A 14,794-nucleotide genomic window follows, 5' to 3' on the forward strand; every position below is an offset into this window, starting at 1 on the left:
CAGATCCTTCAATGATGTGGAGAAGAGAGCCAAGAAAAACTGAACCTGCTTGATCGGATTATTAATATTCATTAACTTTCTGAGCACAAGCTGCTTGTCACTGTGGCTTTATGCTGCTGAAGTGCTGTGGTTTCTTGTTCATTTTAATATGACTTCTGGATTTTGCTGTGTTTAATCATCTGTAGCGATGCTTAGCGGGCCAGGTGAAATGGGGGCCCATCAGGGAGGGCAGGTGGGAGAGGCTGTGTCTTCAGAGCAAGGATGGGTTTTGCCTTGATGTTATTCATAGTGTTTTTGTGGAAAATATGAGCTCGAAAAGGATGGAGGTGCCTGCCAAAGATCACACCACAGGCTGGAGGCAGAACTGGGAATTAAATTCTACATCCCCTGACCTGCCAATATACTTTATATTGCCTTCCACTTGCACCTGTGAAATACAAACTGCACAATTAACACTTCACAAAAAAATTCAAACTAGTCCCTGTCCTACAGTTGTTTTCCTTTGAACGAGATACAAATCATAGGAGAAAGCTGGAAAGGAAGTTTCAGTGGTCATTTAAAAATGTCTGAAGATGGGCATGGAAAGAAACATTTGATGTGGTTGGATGCTTTTATCTCTGGCTGAGCTCTGGGCAGATCTGCAGCTCCATAGGGAACCTGCCAGGCTATGGAACCCCTTCGCTCCATCACCAAGAGCGGGTCCTCTCAATGCCCAGGGGCTAGGATAGCAGGACAGAATACCTCTGGGAGTGGGAAACAGAGATGAAAAGCATTTTGAGGCCCTGTAAAGCAACTGAGGTGGACATGCAGGGGTCCAAATTCACCAGGGTCTTCCATGTTGGTTGGCTGACAAGGGCTGGTAGATAAGGGCAAAATGAAGCTCTGACTCCACCATTCCTAACGAGCACTTTCCAGCCACCCCAGAGGGGAGCAGCTGAAAACATCCCCATGTTTTTTGCTGTTACCTCTATGTTTTAGCAACCTATGGGTGGGCTAGCAGAGTTGAGGAACCACAGATGAGGTGTTACCAAAGAGTTGGAGTTCTTCATGTAATTTTTGCTTCATTGGCGCTGTCTTGAAATATCTTCACTGAAGATTATTTTCAGACACCTCTGAAAGCCACTTGCTGATGGGAAAGTCTTACAGGCTCCCCTATCTCTTACCTCTACGGGTAATTTAGCTGAGGATTTTGAAAAACCTTTGTCATGTTTTATTCTTGGAGGTGATATGGAATGTGATCCAAGGTTTGCATCTGCTTGGGCCAGCATTGCATTTCCCCCAAAGATTCCATCTCAGTTTCTGGAAGGACTCTTAGAGCTCGAGAATGGAAAAAGTCTGTTAAATGTCAGTACTTAGAGCTAACCGAAACTTGTAATGGGAAAAAGGACATTGAAAAGTAGGTCTATCCAGTGCTAGAAATGACATTTCTTCATCCTTAAACACTAGCACTCTGTCAGGCCATGAGGCGTGCTTGCTGACAAGGTTGCTATTTTCTTACCATAGCTTTTGGTGCATGTGTATTACAGGAGCAGTACGGCCTTTGAGAGGAGCAAAACAGATGTGTTCCAAGTAAAAACCAACAACGTTGGACAAATAAAGAAAATAAGGTACCCGCACAACGTTACTACCACGGTACCTGCTCCACGAGCTGCTAATCGAATAACAGGCTGTAGAGGCTTTAGAGTTGCCATGTTTTATTCATTATTTGTTAACATGCTCTTATCAAGGTGAAGTTAAGGGGTGGTAAAAGCTTGTTTACTGCCTAAGATTTTAACTGAAGCATGAAATCACCTATGGTATTACTTATAGCTATCCACGGTTCCCACCAAGAATTGTATTTCTGTCATATGCATTCACGGAGGAAGGTGTTTAGGACTGGTTTTATGTCCTGACAGAGGTAAATGGGGTTCACTGTCCTCTTTTGCTAAATTAGTGTAATGTAAATTATAATTATTGTGTTTAACCACCATCTGACTGACCTATATAAAATTAAAAATTAGTAAGTAGCACAAAGAAAGCTGGGAAAATGGGGAGAGGTGGATAAAACAAAGTAAGAAGAGGAAAGAGCAGAAGGGATACAGGGCAGGAGGAGAGACACTTATGTTTTAGATATGCAGTGGAAGGTGAATGAATGCATATGCTGAATGAACATGCAGGTGTGTGCATGTTTGTGTGCATCGCCTTGCAGACAGTGGCCCACGTATCACCAATGACATCTGCGCACATATAGAAATATATAGGAATATAGGAATATATATAGGAATATATAGGAATATATATAGGAATGTTGTTATTTACAAAATACCCTCTAAAAGCCAATAAATCCTATGAAACACTTTGGATAGCCAGTTATAAGTAGGCATTTTGTGTATAGTTGCTCTAGTCTTGCCTAATATAAAATATCCCACAAAATTACAGTGCTAGTGGCCAGTCTTAATCAAAATATCAAATCCAGGGTTGTTCTTCCTCTAGGATTGAGCATGATAACACTAGACTGAACACGGGCTGGTTCCTTGACCACATGATTGTGACTGACATGAACAGACCTCACCTCCGGTTTTACTTCCCCTGCAACAACTGGCTGAGCAAGGAGGATGGGGATGGACTGTACATCAGAGACCTCATTGGCAGCCTGAATCCCATGGATGTGCCCAAAAGTAAGGGTTTTCCAAAAAGCTCGGCTTTCTGGTGCCTTGTCAGAAAGGACAGGTTTACTTTCAGATGACTTCAGCCATATAAAAAGTAATCGCATAGTCTAAGCTAATTTGAGTTTTCTTTATAGTCCGTGGAGAGAGAAATAGGAAGATGCAAGATGCCTCCAGAGGGTAATTCCTTCTTCCAGTGTTAGACCTGACATCTTAGGGTGGGATAAATCACTATTTGGAGAAGCTCCACTCGTTGGTTGAGTACTGAAGGATCTGTGATGACTACTTTAAATTAGATTAAATGGCTACACATAGATGAGAGGCATCCCATCCCAGAAGATGTAGCCAGTATCGTTGTGTGCTATCAGAAAAGGCAGCGTGGTTGCAGTCCTGTGTATAAAGTTAAGTGTTTCCAGGCTCTGGTGACGACCTGCAGGAAATTTCCATAAACAAGCCAACCCTCTTGCTGTAATTCTACGATGGTTTACTGTATGTGTATGATATCCATATTGAACTGGTGCCTATTTTTCAGAGTGGTTTTAAGCTAATGATGTTGAAACGAAGCCAGGACAGCTTGCAAACCAGACATGTACTCCCAAATTGATATCAGCGTGTAGGCCATGTGGTGATGTATAGTGCATGTAATGTGAGTGGGAAGACGATCGAGATATGAAAGTGGAGCCAGCAAACCAGGCTCAGGTGGTATGTCAGCAGTTTATCTGCAAGTGCTAATGAGGAAACCGAGTTGTGTTTTCCTGATGACCTCACCAATGCACTGCTCCTTTCTGGGAGCTGAATTTTGGGCATGGAAAGTGAAGTACACCCACCACTAGCCACAGGTCTGTGGGAAAGAAGAGGTATAGTTTGGTGCAAAAGAGGGGAAACCTGTGTTTTTGCTAGTATCACATCTGCTTGAGAATAAGTAGTAGATTTCTTGCACTAATGTTTTTGACATGACCACTTAGGAGCGTTTTTTTGGTAAAAACAGTTTATTGCCAGCCTTAATACAGTGCTTTGAGCATTGATAGATGCTCTAGAAGGGCAAAGTATTGTTATTTTTATTGACATCCTGTTTGATGTTAACAGTAAAACAATACACCATGACAGTTTGTCTCTGAATTGTTAAATAATTTTGCCCTATTAAGATACAACCTCCTAAAACAGTTTCAGTATGTTGAAGATGTAAGTATTAAAGGACACTGCATGTGAGTTAATGTGCACAAATAGTATCCATTGACAAGAAATGTATGTGGGAGCATTTTATAAATGCAGACCTCTCCAGGGTGGCTGCCATAGGGGAATGAGATAACGTCTGGAGATGGTTTGCCAAAAACCCACCCAGTTACTGCTGGGGCTGTGTGCACCAAAGTCCTTTGCTGCTCTTTTATCCGTTCAGTTTGTGAAATGGAAGAGTTAAGGACACTCAAGGGGCAGGAGGGTTCTAGAGAAGGTAGTGGATGAGTCAAAGCAATACACAATTAACAAGAGGTTCCCTGGAGGAGGAAGTCAACCATTCAGTCTTAATAGATCTTTAAATGACACAACAGTTTATCTGAATTTATTATTGCTCCTGCCTGGGAGAGCTGATTCAAAGGAATGCATATGATTTCCTCCATCCTGCTCAACACCTGTCTCTCAGCAGGAAGAGATTTGTGGGCTAAACCCTCAGCTGGTAAAAATCAGTGCAGCTCCAATGAAATTGCTGGAGCAACTTTGCATTTCACCAGCTGAAAAGCTAGTCCTGAGCGCTTGCTCTTCTGGAGAAGTGGTTTTGGGTTATAGATCAACTGCTCACTATGTGCTTGGTCCAGGCCAAGTATGAATAAGATTGTTTCCTGCCTTAAAAGTATGAAAGAAGAGATTTAACCAGGCATTTGTCAGAAATGCATCTGTTCTCATTGCCTTTATCAGATAGAAAAACCCACTTTTGAGTGGCACAGGCTGGATGCTCTGAGACCATCCATATAAATGCAGGGAGCTGGGCTGAGGCCAGAAGCACGGGTGAAGGGTTGGATGCCTTCCAGGTGGCAGGTCTGAGTCTGTAAGAGGAGAGGGTTAGCTCAGCTATCTCAGGTTGCAGTTCCCCTTGAACCATAATTAATGAAAGATAAACATTCCCAGGCTGCTGAGGTGAACTGTCAACTGCAAATGTAAATTTATCTGAATTCATTTCGTTCCCTCTGGATCCATAAAGGTCTGAAACAATATTGTGATATGATTTTCTTTGTACATACAAGTCATTTGCCCTATATTTGTTGTTTTTTTTTTCTTTCAAATGGATTAAACAGTGGTGTTTACTCTTTGAGTATTAATATTTTCTAGGCTACTAGACAAATGAATAATTATGTGGTTTGGTGATTTTATGTGCCTGTAAAGAAAAATTAGTTACTCCCTCTTAAGTCTGTGTTGCCGTTAGCAGTGTTCAGTGCCATACTCTTCTCCTTTTTGGTCATGTCTCTTCAATCACTGTTCCACTTTTTTTCTTTAGTTCTTCTTTGTAAACCACCCGGGCACTGTTGTTACAGACCTTAGTCTCATGCTTTGCTTTCATGCTCCATTTGCTGCCACAGTCTGGTATGTTTTTGGAGGTAACCAAACAAGTTTCCTCCATGTTCCCTCTCCTACAACAGCTCCAGCTTTTGATCTTCTCCTGGAGAGCTTTCTCATCTTTGTCATGAGGATTTCTTCTCTTGAACTGGAGGTCCCTGCTGGGACGTGCATCTTCTCTGTGATATGTGTGGGATGTGGACTGGAGAAAAATTAAATTATTTTTCGTCATATTTTTGCTTTGTTGAAGCTCTGTAGAGGCATTTCAAGCATAGCTGAAGGAGATTGTTGGTTCTTGGACCTACTAAGCTATAGGGAGACTCAGCCTCTTTCTTGGTGAGGAGCACAGGCCAGCCAGAGAATCCCTGCAGGGCTGTGAGCTTTGAAGAGGTTAATTTAAAGGAAAAAACCAGAGGCATTATTAAAAAATGCAGAAAAGAGTATGTTCCAAAAAATACTCAACGTATAATTGAGAAATTGAACACATACACACACACACATAAAAGTTCTTTTCATGATCCAAATAGAGTTACAGAGAATGGCAGGAATACTTAGTGACTGCAGACACCTGAGTGATTACATTTACTTATCTGAATAAAATGTGTCTTGTCAGGTTCCCTGTTGAATGCCACACATTTCTCAAGGAGAACAGGTTACATTTTAAGTGTTCCTGCTTGAATGATCCTCTATTCCTTGTATTCACATCCATGGCATCGTATGCCCATGGCCCTTTGACAGTGATAGTACCACAGATTCTTATTTACCCAGCAGCTGCTATTGGCAGGCTGGATTAATTTACATTGCAGGTATTAATTACAAGGAAGGGCTATTGTTCAGCCTTATGCTGCTTTGCTTGACTTTATGAAGCCTTAGGATTGTATGACTGTGGCTGAGCCTTTATGCAAGGGACCGGCTCAAAGCTGAAGTCAGGAGATGGTTTTCCTTTGAGTGTTGTGGGTTTTGGATTACTCTGGGGGTGTCTGATGTCCTGCCAAAGCGGTGGGATGGGACAGCATTCATAATAGCTTGTAGCTGCACTAGTAACCACTGACCCAACGGAGACGCAAAAGCAAATGAAATTTGGGAGCCAGTTTCCAGCCCGTTGTTTGATATCTGCAGACTGGTCATGAATCACTCGTGCCACCCTGTGGACAGACCCTTGTGTCTCCCACCCCATGGTGGCTCTCATTTGGTTGGACTTTGCCCTGCTTGCCCTGGCAGTTTGCAGCCCCAGAGCTGCTCTGCAGCCCCAGTCTGAGCCCAGTACATGGCATGAGTGCTCCACTGGGGTGAAAGATATCCCTTGGAGCCAGGCATGGCACTGCCCATGGGAACCTGCTGCAGGTGGGACACCAGGGCCGGGGTACAACTTTTATCACCCAGCTGTAAAGCAAAGAGTCCTGAGATTTGGTCTTCAGGTGGATTGAAGGGTGTCTCAAGATGTCATATGGGAATATTTTTGCAAGGCTACATTTTTTCCTCATTCATAAAAGAAGCTGAGGTTTGGTCGGGTTAGGTAATGTGTTAATTACCCACAGGCCATCTTCTCTCTGGAGTAACAACAGGCTGTTATCACTATCTAGCTGGTTGAGGTTAGTCTAGGCTCTCCGCAGTGTGACCTCCAGTTTTCCTCAGAATGAAGGAAAAAGTCAGGTATCACCAACACGTATTGACTGTTCTTGATTACCCTTGAAATCATTCCCTAATCAAAACAATTATCTGTGCTCACTCTTTTATTGAGACAAAGCAGGAATATCCATTTGCAACGAGGGCCTTTACTCACTTGGTCCTTAAAACCATGTTCAAGAGCACAGATACTTGAAAATTAATTCAGACTTCTGTGCAATTGCAATTTATGCTAACCTGTCAAATTTTGGTCAAGTCTTGCCAACCTGCCTGTTGCAAATGAGGTTCACAGACAAGGACTGATTTCCAGCTGGCTCTTTGGCCATCAGCACCCTGAATTGTTAAAACCAGAACACAATGGGCTATACACGTGTATGGGACAGCAGCTCATGTCAAACTCTTTCAAGGCTGCATATTCGCAGTAGGACAGAACCGCGTGTGTGACTTCTTCAAACTGTAAAACTTCTCCATTCTCTACCTTTTCTGGGTAAAGTTTAGTCTTATTTGGTCTATTAATAATGAATGTGTTTACAATGGGTGCGTTACACGGCACAGTACTGAGGAGCAGAGCAGTCACAATGCGTGGCACACCTAGACCTTGAGGATGGGAGCATCCAACACAATTGCATTGCCTTTATTTTTTCCACGCTTAAAAGTGCTGGGCATTGGTCAACTATTGTTTCTTGTTATTATTAATATTATGTCAAAAATGGATTGCAAGACCAGATTAGGTGTAGCTGTGCTGTATCTAGGGCTAAGTCTGCATGGTCTTTTGCAGGCAGACATAAGTTTTCTGCCTTGCTGAGACAAGAACCAGCTTTGAACTGGAAGGTCGATGGCTGTGTCAATTCTGGCCTGATTTGGGGTTGATATATGGTGTATCTGAGAGTTTGCATGGATATGTCCTAAGGGGTAATGGCTGTAAGGTCACACTGAGCAATTGGGAACTGGATTCCTGTAAAGGCAGATGAGTGATGAAATGTGCCCGTGTGCTTGTGCTTGCAGAGGGTAGTCTCGCCTTTAAAAAATGAGAACAATATTTATTATAATTACAAATGAGAGAAGTTCAACCGATCAAGTTGCAGGTCAGGCCCAATCCATTAGTCTTTCACAAGTTTCTTTGAATCATTGGTCTGTCCTCGTCTGGGGCAGAGTTAATGAGATCACCTGAGGAGACTTGGACAGTTTGTGTTCATGGTGGGTCAGAGGAGAAGACCACAGGCAGAGAGACCCACAGAACAGTTTCCTTCGAAGGCAGGAAAGGCAGTCGGTGCAGGCAGTATGAAGGCAGTCTGTGCACACGAAGAAGCAGCCTGTGCTGGACCTCTCTGCCTGGTGTGCTTTTGAGAGCATCTGTGCAAGCACATGTAGAGTTAACATGCCCTAGATACTCTCTGAGGTTTTTAGATCCACTAGGACCTAAAACTCATATATTTGAGCTGGGAATGTGAGCTGTGTTATTTCTTTCCTCTGCGAAGGATGTTTGTGTTAAGACTTCACAGTTCATTGTCCAGAGTTTTAATGCTGGCTGACTTAAGACTTATGGGGCACCGACCTGGCTGTGGCTTGAGGAGAGACTTGGGGCAGCAGGTATTGATGCACATGCTTGACTTTGAGTCAGTAGCTAAATCCTTCCTGCCCCAACGGGATACGCATGTCCCTGAGGGCTGGACTGGATCTGAACTGAGGCTGTGGCCAATATTTCTCAATAATGTACTGGTGCTAGAAGCTCTGATAAGGAGCAGCATTTTAGATATGAGGCACCGGTCGATGATGCCCTGTGGGCTTTGCAGCCTCATTTTACAAAGCACCAGGCCTGGAGAGTGGGACTTGTCCCTCTCCTGTCTCCCCTGGGTCATGATTCAAAATGAAGTGTTACATTTTGGAAACTTCCATGATCAGAGAAACTGAAAAGATTATTTCTGTGAATATAGAAGGAGGGGGGAATGAAATATTAATAGGTGTTGCCTGCTCATCAAAACCTATCTTTATTTACACTGAGAACTGGAAGTATATAATCAGCACAGGAAAATGCAGCTAAATATCTTTATTAAATAAATATGAGTGGTTTACTTTTGAATAATGGTGAATACCCCCCTGTATTAAGGATAAGGCCTTGCTGCATGCTGAGATATTCAATAAAGAAGGCTTGTAGAGGGAGTAATATCTTTTACTACCCAATTGATAACAATGGGGGAAAAAAAAGTCATGCTGTCTGGCACACTGAGTACCCAAAAATGTCTTTTTTTTTTCCCCTGCAAAATACTTCGGTTGGTCTAATAAGGATTTTACTCTTCCTGAAAACTTTGCCCATCTCATATCACCATGTCTAAACCAAGTCAGCTATGGACATTTTACTTGTAATGTATTTTTTGCCTGTTGTTTTGTCTCTAAAGATGGGTAAAAGCAATGAGAAATTGAAATGTAGAAATAAAAAGAAACACTGGTGACTTGTAAACCACAAGGAAGACAAGATACACAGAGCTCAGAAATAGATGGAAATAGAGATTTGTAATTCATATAACGGACCTCATGTTTCAAGGGAAAAAATTTTGGAGAGGCACGAAACATCTCTATGTGTGGCTGGTATATAGATACAAAACAAATAGCATAGCATGTTTGTGAAGACAGGATAATTTTGACCAATTATATCTAGATATTGTAATTATTTCAACTATCAGTTTTGAAATAAAGTAACTTTATTTAAATATATTATTTATACAAAGCAAGACTGAAGTACAGTGATAATAATATGATTTTAAATAATACTGTCAAATTATTTTACTCTTCATTCTGAGCAGAAATGTTTTACCTAAGAGATTATTTTCAGTGATTTCCCCAATTTTGATAATAGCAGATCTGGGGAAAGCAGGAAGCAGATATTTATTTTGTGAAATGTCTGCCTTTTTTTTTCTTCATGGACTCCCACTGTGGGGCTGAACTAATGAAAAATAATGAGAAATCTTGGAGAATTAGATGAACAAGGATTTCCGTGCCGCTGTCACAAGGTGGGTTGCCCCATGCTAAGCTCCATGCCTCTGCACTAAACCACTATTGTGTCTTGAGCAAGGTCGTTTAAAGCTCACTTCAAAATGTCATCATCACTTTGAAGTCGCAGTAAGAACATCAGTTTATCACATCCTACAAGCAAAGACTCCTGCATGTGGTAGATGATTGCCTCTCACAGGCTTTGCAGGGGGATGATCAGGGCTGAATCCTAATATATTAACTGTTTTGATGCACACTTCGATTTCATGTAACAGCCACACAAAATGAAGCTAAATCTCGTGGTCTCTGGGCTGGATGGGGAGACCAAGCGGCTCAGTTCATTATAGGAGGGGCACGAGGCAGCGGTTGAGGATAATGCAATATTCAGCACAGCGAACATAATTGTTTCCTTTTCCCATGTCTTATGCCTCCTTGGGTGGCAGCAGTAATATCTCTTTCTTAAGAACACGCCTTTAAGAGAGCTCTTCTGAGATTAATGAAATGCTGATCCAGGGTGGCACCAGCCTTGCATCCTTAGTGCTGCCTCTGATGATGTGCACCCCAAAGCCACGGAAAGGCTCTTCAGCCTTTCTCCCCCACTAACACCATGTTTTGGCAGGGATGCTCAAGGCCCAAAGCAATGTGAAGCTCTTTCTTCATCAGCATCCCCTGTGCTCCAGGTGTGCTTGTAATCTGCATTTCCAGTTTGAACCCTTGGTTTAAGGAGCTGTTCACCACCTCTGAAGGTGCAGCTCATTAAGAAAGATAGTTGTCAATTACTCTTGACAGAGATTAATTATTCTCAAGCTCTAAACCAACCCTTTGAATTCAACACTTCCTGGATGGGGGAAAAAATTCTTCCTTAACTGTGTGCAGTTGCTTTGTGCAAGAACAGGCCATGTTTTTGAGACAGAGCTAGCTCCTGGTGAACTCAGCAGGGCTCCTCTGCTTTTACAGGGGGTGGTTTAGGTTCTCATTATGTCTTGCTCTGAGTAGCTATCTCTGGGGTCCCTGCTACTGCAGTAGAGACAGGTGTAATGATTAGGGCTGGGCAAGTTTTCTTCTCTGGAGTGTTTGCAGAGACTCCAGAGATAATGCTGCATCATATGCAAACGCAGTAAGGCATCTCCACCAGAAGGTCAGGAGAAGCTGATCTAGGAAGAGGTGGTGTTAGCCTGGTGGGATGGGCTCTTTCCCAGGACAGACAAGAACTAAATTCAAATGCTTGCTCTGAATCAACCATCTTGAGATGCCAGATCCCAGCTTTGTGCCCTAAACATAGGCTGCCTGACCTTTTAAGGTTGCTCTGACCAAGAAGTCTGGCTGTCACTGAGGAATATGCTGTCATAAGTGATATAAAGGAGCTTCCATTTTGACAAGTCAGTGCTTTCCATCAAGAAGAGATTTTGTCAGACAATTTCTGGTGGGCTGGAATGACTGACTCAATCTGACAGCGAGGAACCGAGGCATATAGACATTAAACCACCTTCCTGAGCGCATGCAAAAAGGCTGCGGCAGACTCAGGTTGAAACTGCGCCTTGCCTGCAGATCCAGCCCCTTGCCTCTAGCAACAATTCTTTTCACTTTCCATACTAACCACAAATGTATTTCTTTGCCAGCAGCAATTCAGAGACAGTAGAGTTGCCTCTCCCCTACACGTCCCGTCCCGCCCCGTCCTGTCCCGTCCCCCCCCTTCTGAAATCTGCCTGCTCAGTGCTGAGCAGTACAGGATGGATCTTAAACATTGCCACCCTTGGGAGCACTGTGAAAATAGAATAATTGCTAAAAGTTGCCTTATGAGAAGAATCCATTGCTGCCTACGACTTAGCTCCCTGCTTTTAACCCAGCGTGTTTTGCTTCTGAAGACTGTGACATTTCTCAGTTGTTGGATGCTGTGCTGCTGCCCTGCTCCACAGCAGGTCGTGCACAAGGGAGGTAGGCAGGGATGTCTAGCAGGGAATTTGCTGTGCCCTGCAGGAGGTGATAACTCCAGGTAATGAAGCATGGTTGACTTTGTTTCCCTGCCTAAATCTCGTGCTCCTGCTGCTACAAATTCAACAGCTTGTGCATAAACGCCCTATTTAATGCCCCAAATAATATTAGCTACAATAATTCTTTAGGCAATTCCATCCTATGGTGTTTCAGGTGACCATGATATCATATTGCTAAATAAATGGCATTAACAGATGAATATCACATGGCTGTCGCGGATGGAGTGAGCATGCACTTCACTCACAAGAGAGAAGTAAAAATATAGTTTATTGATACAGAATAGGGAGTTAACAAAGTTCAATGTGACAGTGTTTTAACAAGATTCAATGGTGAGGTACACTTGATTATTTACTGCATAGAGGACAGGGTCAGACAAAACTGTCAGGGAGACCCTCCCGTTGAGTCATGAGGTTCGGAAAGGATCCCCTTGCTTTCTAAATTCCTTCTCAGAGAGGAGTCTAGGTGCGGCTAGATCCAGTCCTAGTCCCAGACTTGGTCAACGGTTTATGTCTAAAGGATTATATATGCGCAATCAATCCTTTATATCACTTAGCTAAGATTTCAAAGTTTAGCATGCTATTAGTCACTTACCGAAGATCTGTTGCAGCAAGGAATCTCTCAACCTCGAGGAGTAACCTTGAGAGGCGTCCCTGCTCAAGGGGAGATCCTGGCGTGCAGCCTGCTGCCATGCAGGAGAGCTCAAAGGGCTCTTGGGCTGCTCACTATTTATGGGGGATAAGATGATTGACTCATAGTCATATTTGCATGCTGACCACAGGTTTTAGTTTCTTCAGTGGGCACATTGCACAGTAGCTCTAGGCTATTGTGTTGTTATCTGTCTCCTGAATCCACTTTGAGCCAATGCAGCCATCATGACCAGATGCATCCATTACAATCACCACTGGTGGTTATCACCTAAGCAGGGTTGCAGGAGATAAAGGTCAGGGGCAGGGGAAGCACACCGTCACAATGGCTGAGCAGTCAGCTGCAGCTTGCAGGTGGAAGGATTTGGCTGGGATGTGTCCATGCATTTTCCATGATTGGAGGCAGAAGAGAGGTTGCACAATAGCACCCAGGGGTGCTGGGGCTGGATAAAAAGATCCTGGGCAAGGTGTTGGGCTAGTGCTGCACCCTGGCTCCTTGGGATGGAGATGGCAGTGGGGCCAGCCTAGAAGGGATATATGGGGTGATAGGAGGGCTGCAGCCCCATGCCCATCATCCCCTGGGAGCAGTGCTGGGAGTGCCTGTGGCATCACAGCCCTTCACCAAAACAAACCCCTAGGCTCTCAGTGGAAAGAGCCTGACTCTAGCCCACAATGCAATATTAATCTTCCCTCTTAGCTGTTGAAAGCTGTGGCTGAGTTGATTAGTAACAGACAAGCTGCTTGACTGTCACACCTCTGCTAAATTAATGCAGTGGGGTCATATCAGTTAGTGCCACCTCAATGCTTCCCAGAGTGGCGATGTCTCCGAATGCCTTCTTGGGACAGCTTTCCGTGTGTCAGCGTGTTGGATGAGAGATGTCAGGGGGAGATGGATTGTCACTAACGGAGCAGAAACCTTGCTGTAGAGAAAAGGAAGGTGCTGTAACCATACAGGACATTTGAGCTTGTGTGTTCCAATGGGGAGAGGAAAGACAGCAGCAAATAGTTACTGCTCTTGCTACTGAATTTTTGTTAGCTGTTCTGCTCTCAGCATCTTGCAGTTCGTGCCTCTGAAGCTGCTAATTTCACTTCTAGGAAAGCTCCCCTCTCCATGCCTGTGCTGCAGCAAGCCTGCACTGCTAGATGGAGTCACAGCTTTTACCAGCCATACATTAGCATTTTGCATGTTCCCAGTGCTAGGAGAAGCATTCAGAAAAAAAATATCCAGGCAACATCTTGATCTCTGTTTTGCAAATGAACTCAGAGCCATGTATTGAGATTAAAAAAAGCCAACTGGATATTTTTGAAAAGATGATGTTACTGTTTTAAATAATGCATGATTAAGGGCTTACAGAAGAGGGAACAACATCCACCCATGCTTAAAATGAAGAGTGCTTGACTTCAGCCAGATCTCTGCTTGGCTACAATCAGAGCCTTTTCCTGCATGCTTCTAGCAGCTGAATCCTTGCTGTCTTTTTGAGATGTAGCATCCCTTTCTATTTAAATTTGCACATCTACCATGTAATTCTGTAAGATGTGCTGATGTATGAAGCACAGAAGGACCCCTGAGCAGAATGAAGAGCTCTCTGCTGCAGCTGAGTGTTGAATTGCTCAGAGAGGGAGAGAGTGCTGGCAAAAATTCAGCATGGCTCAGGACTGATCCCGTTTGCTTCCTGAAGATGAAGGAACTAAAATTGTCCTGCATGCAGAGCTGAGTGGGGCAGGTATGGGAACTGGCTTGAGTGCACATGGTTCCAGAGTTGGGAACATATGCAAAAAATTAAGGGGGCAACCTGGTGAGCACACACTAGGCATGATTCTGTGGTTTGTGAAGCAGGGATGTGCTATGACCTAAGCCAAGGGCCACTAACACTCTTGGAGTAGCTTTGCCTGTGGAAACACATCTGCAAGGAGCACAGAGAAGAGGCATGCAAGCACATACCATGCACCCCAGCCTTGCTTATATTTTAGAGGACAGCATAAAACCCTTGCAGCACAGTGCCCTGGGATTGCCACCAGCCCAAAGTGATAACCCAATGCAGTGCCCATCTCTGCGGGCTCAGGAATCAGCTCCGTCAATGCGGTCTCCGTGCTGACACTCTGGCAGCAACATCATCTGTGTAGAGAGCCCTTGGGAGCACTTGGTGTTCTGAGCAGGTTGTCAAATGATGTCATTTTAAACCTCGGATTTGAAATATAGCAATGTTGAGAAACCTTTCAAGGTGTTGGATCTGGCAAATAATTTTACCAGTGTTTTTCTTGCTGACCAGACATATTTCTGCAGAAGCTGTACAAGGTGCCCTTCCTGCCCTGTTTTGGTCACTGCTGCTGATTGCTCTTCATTGGCTTGTT

General features: G+C 43.7%; 1 protein-coding gene across 1 annotated transcript in view; it reads left to right on the top strand.

Annotated features, from left to right (window-relative positions):
- Positions 1 to 14,794, top strand: part of LOXHD1 (lipoxygenase homology PLAT domains 1) — a 175,055-nt gene that overhangs the window by 9,689 nt on the left and 150,572 nt on the right. Inside the window, 2 exon segments of the mRNA XM_072859639.1 lie at positions 1,527 to 1,607; positions 2,473 to 2,657. Coding sequence (XP_072715740.1) covers positions 1,527 to 1,607; positions 2,473 to 2,657 — 266 coding nt within the window.

This window comes from Ciconia boyciana, chromosome 4 (genome assembly GCF_034638445.1).
Source record: "Ciconia boyciana chromosome 4, ASM3463844v1, whole genome shotgun sequence".
Classification (NCBI taxonomy): domain Eukaryota; kingdom Metazoa; phylum Chordata; class Aves; order Ciconiiformes; family Ciconiidae; genus Ciconia; species Ciconia boyciana.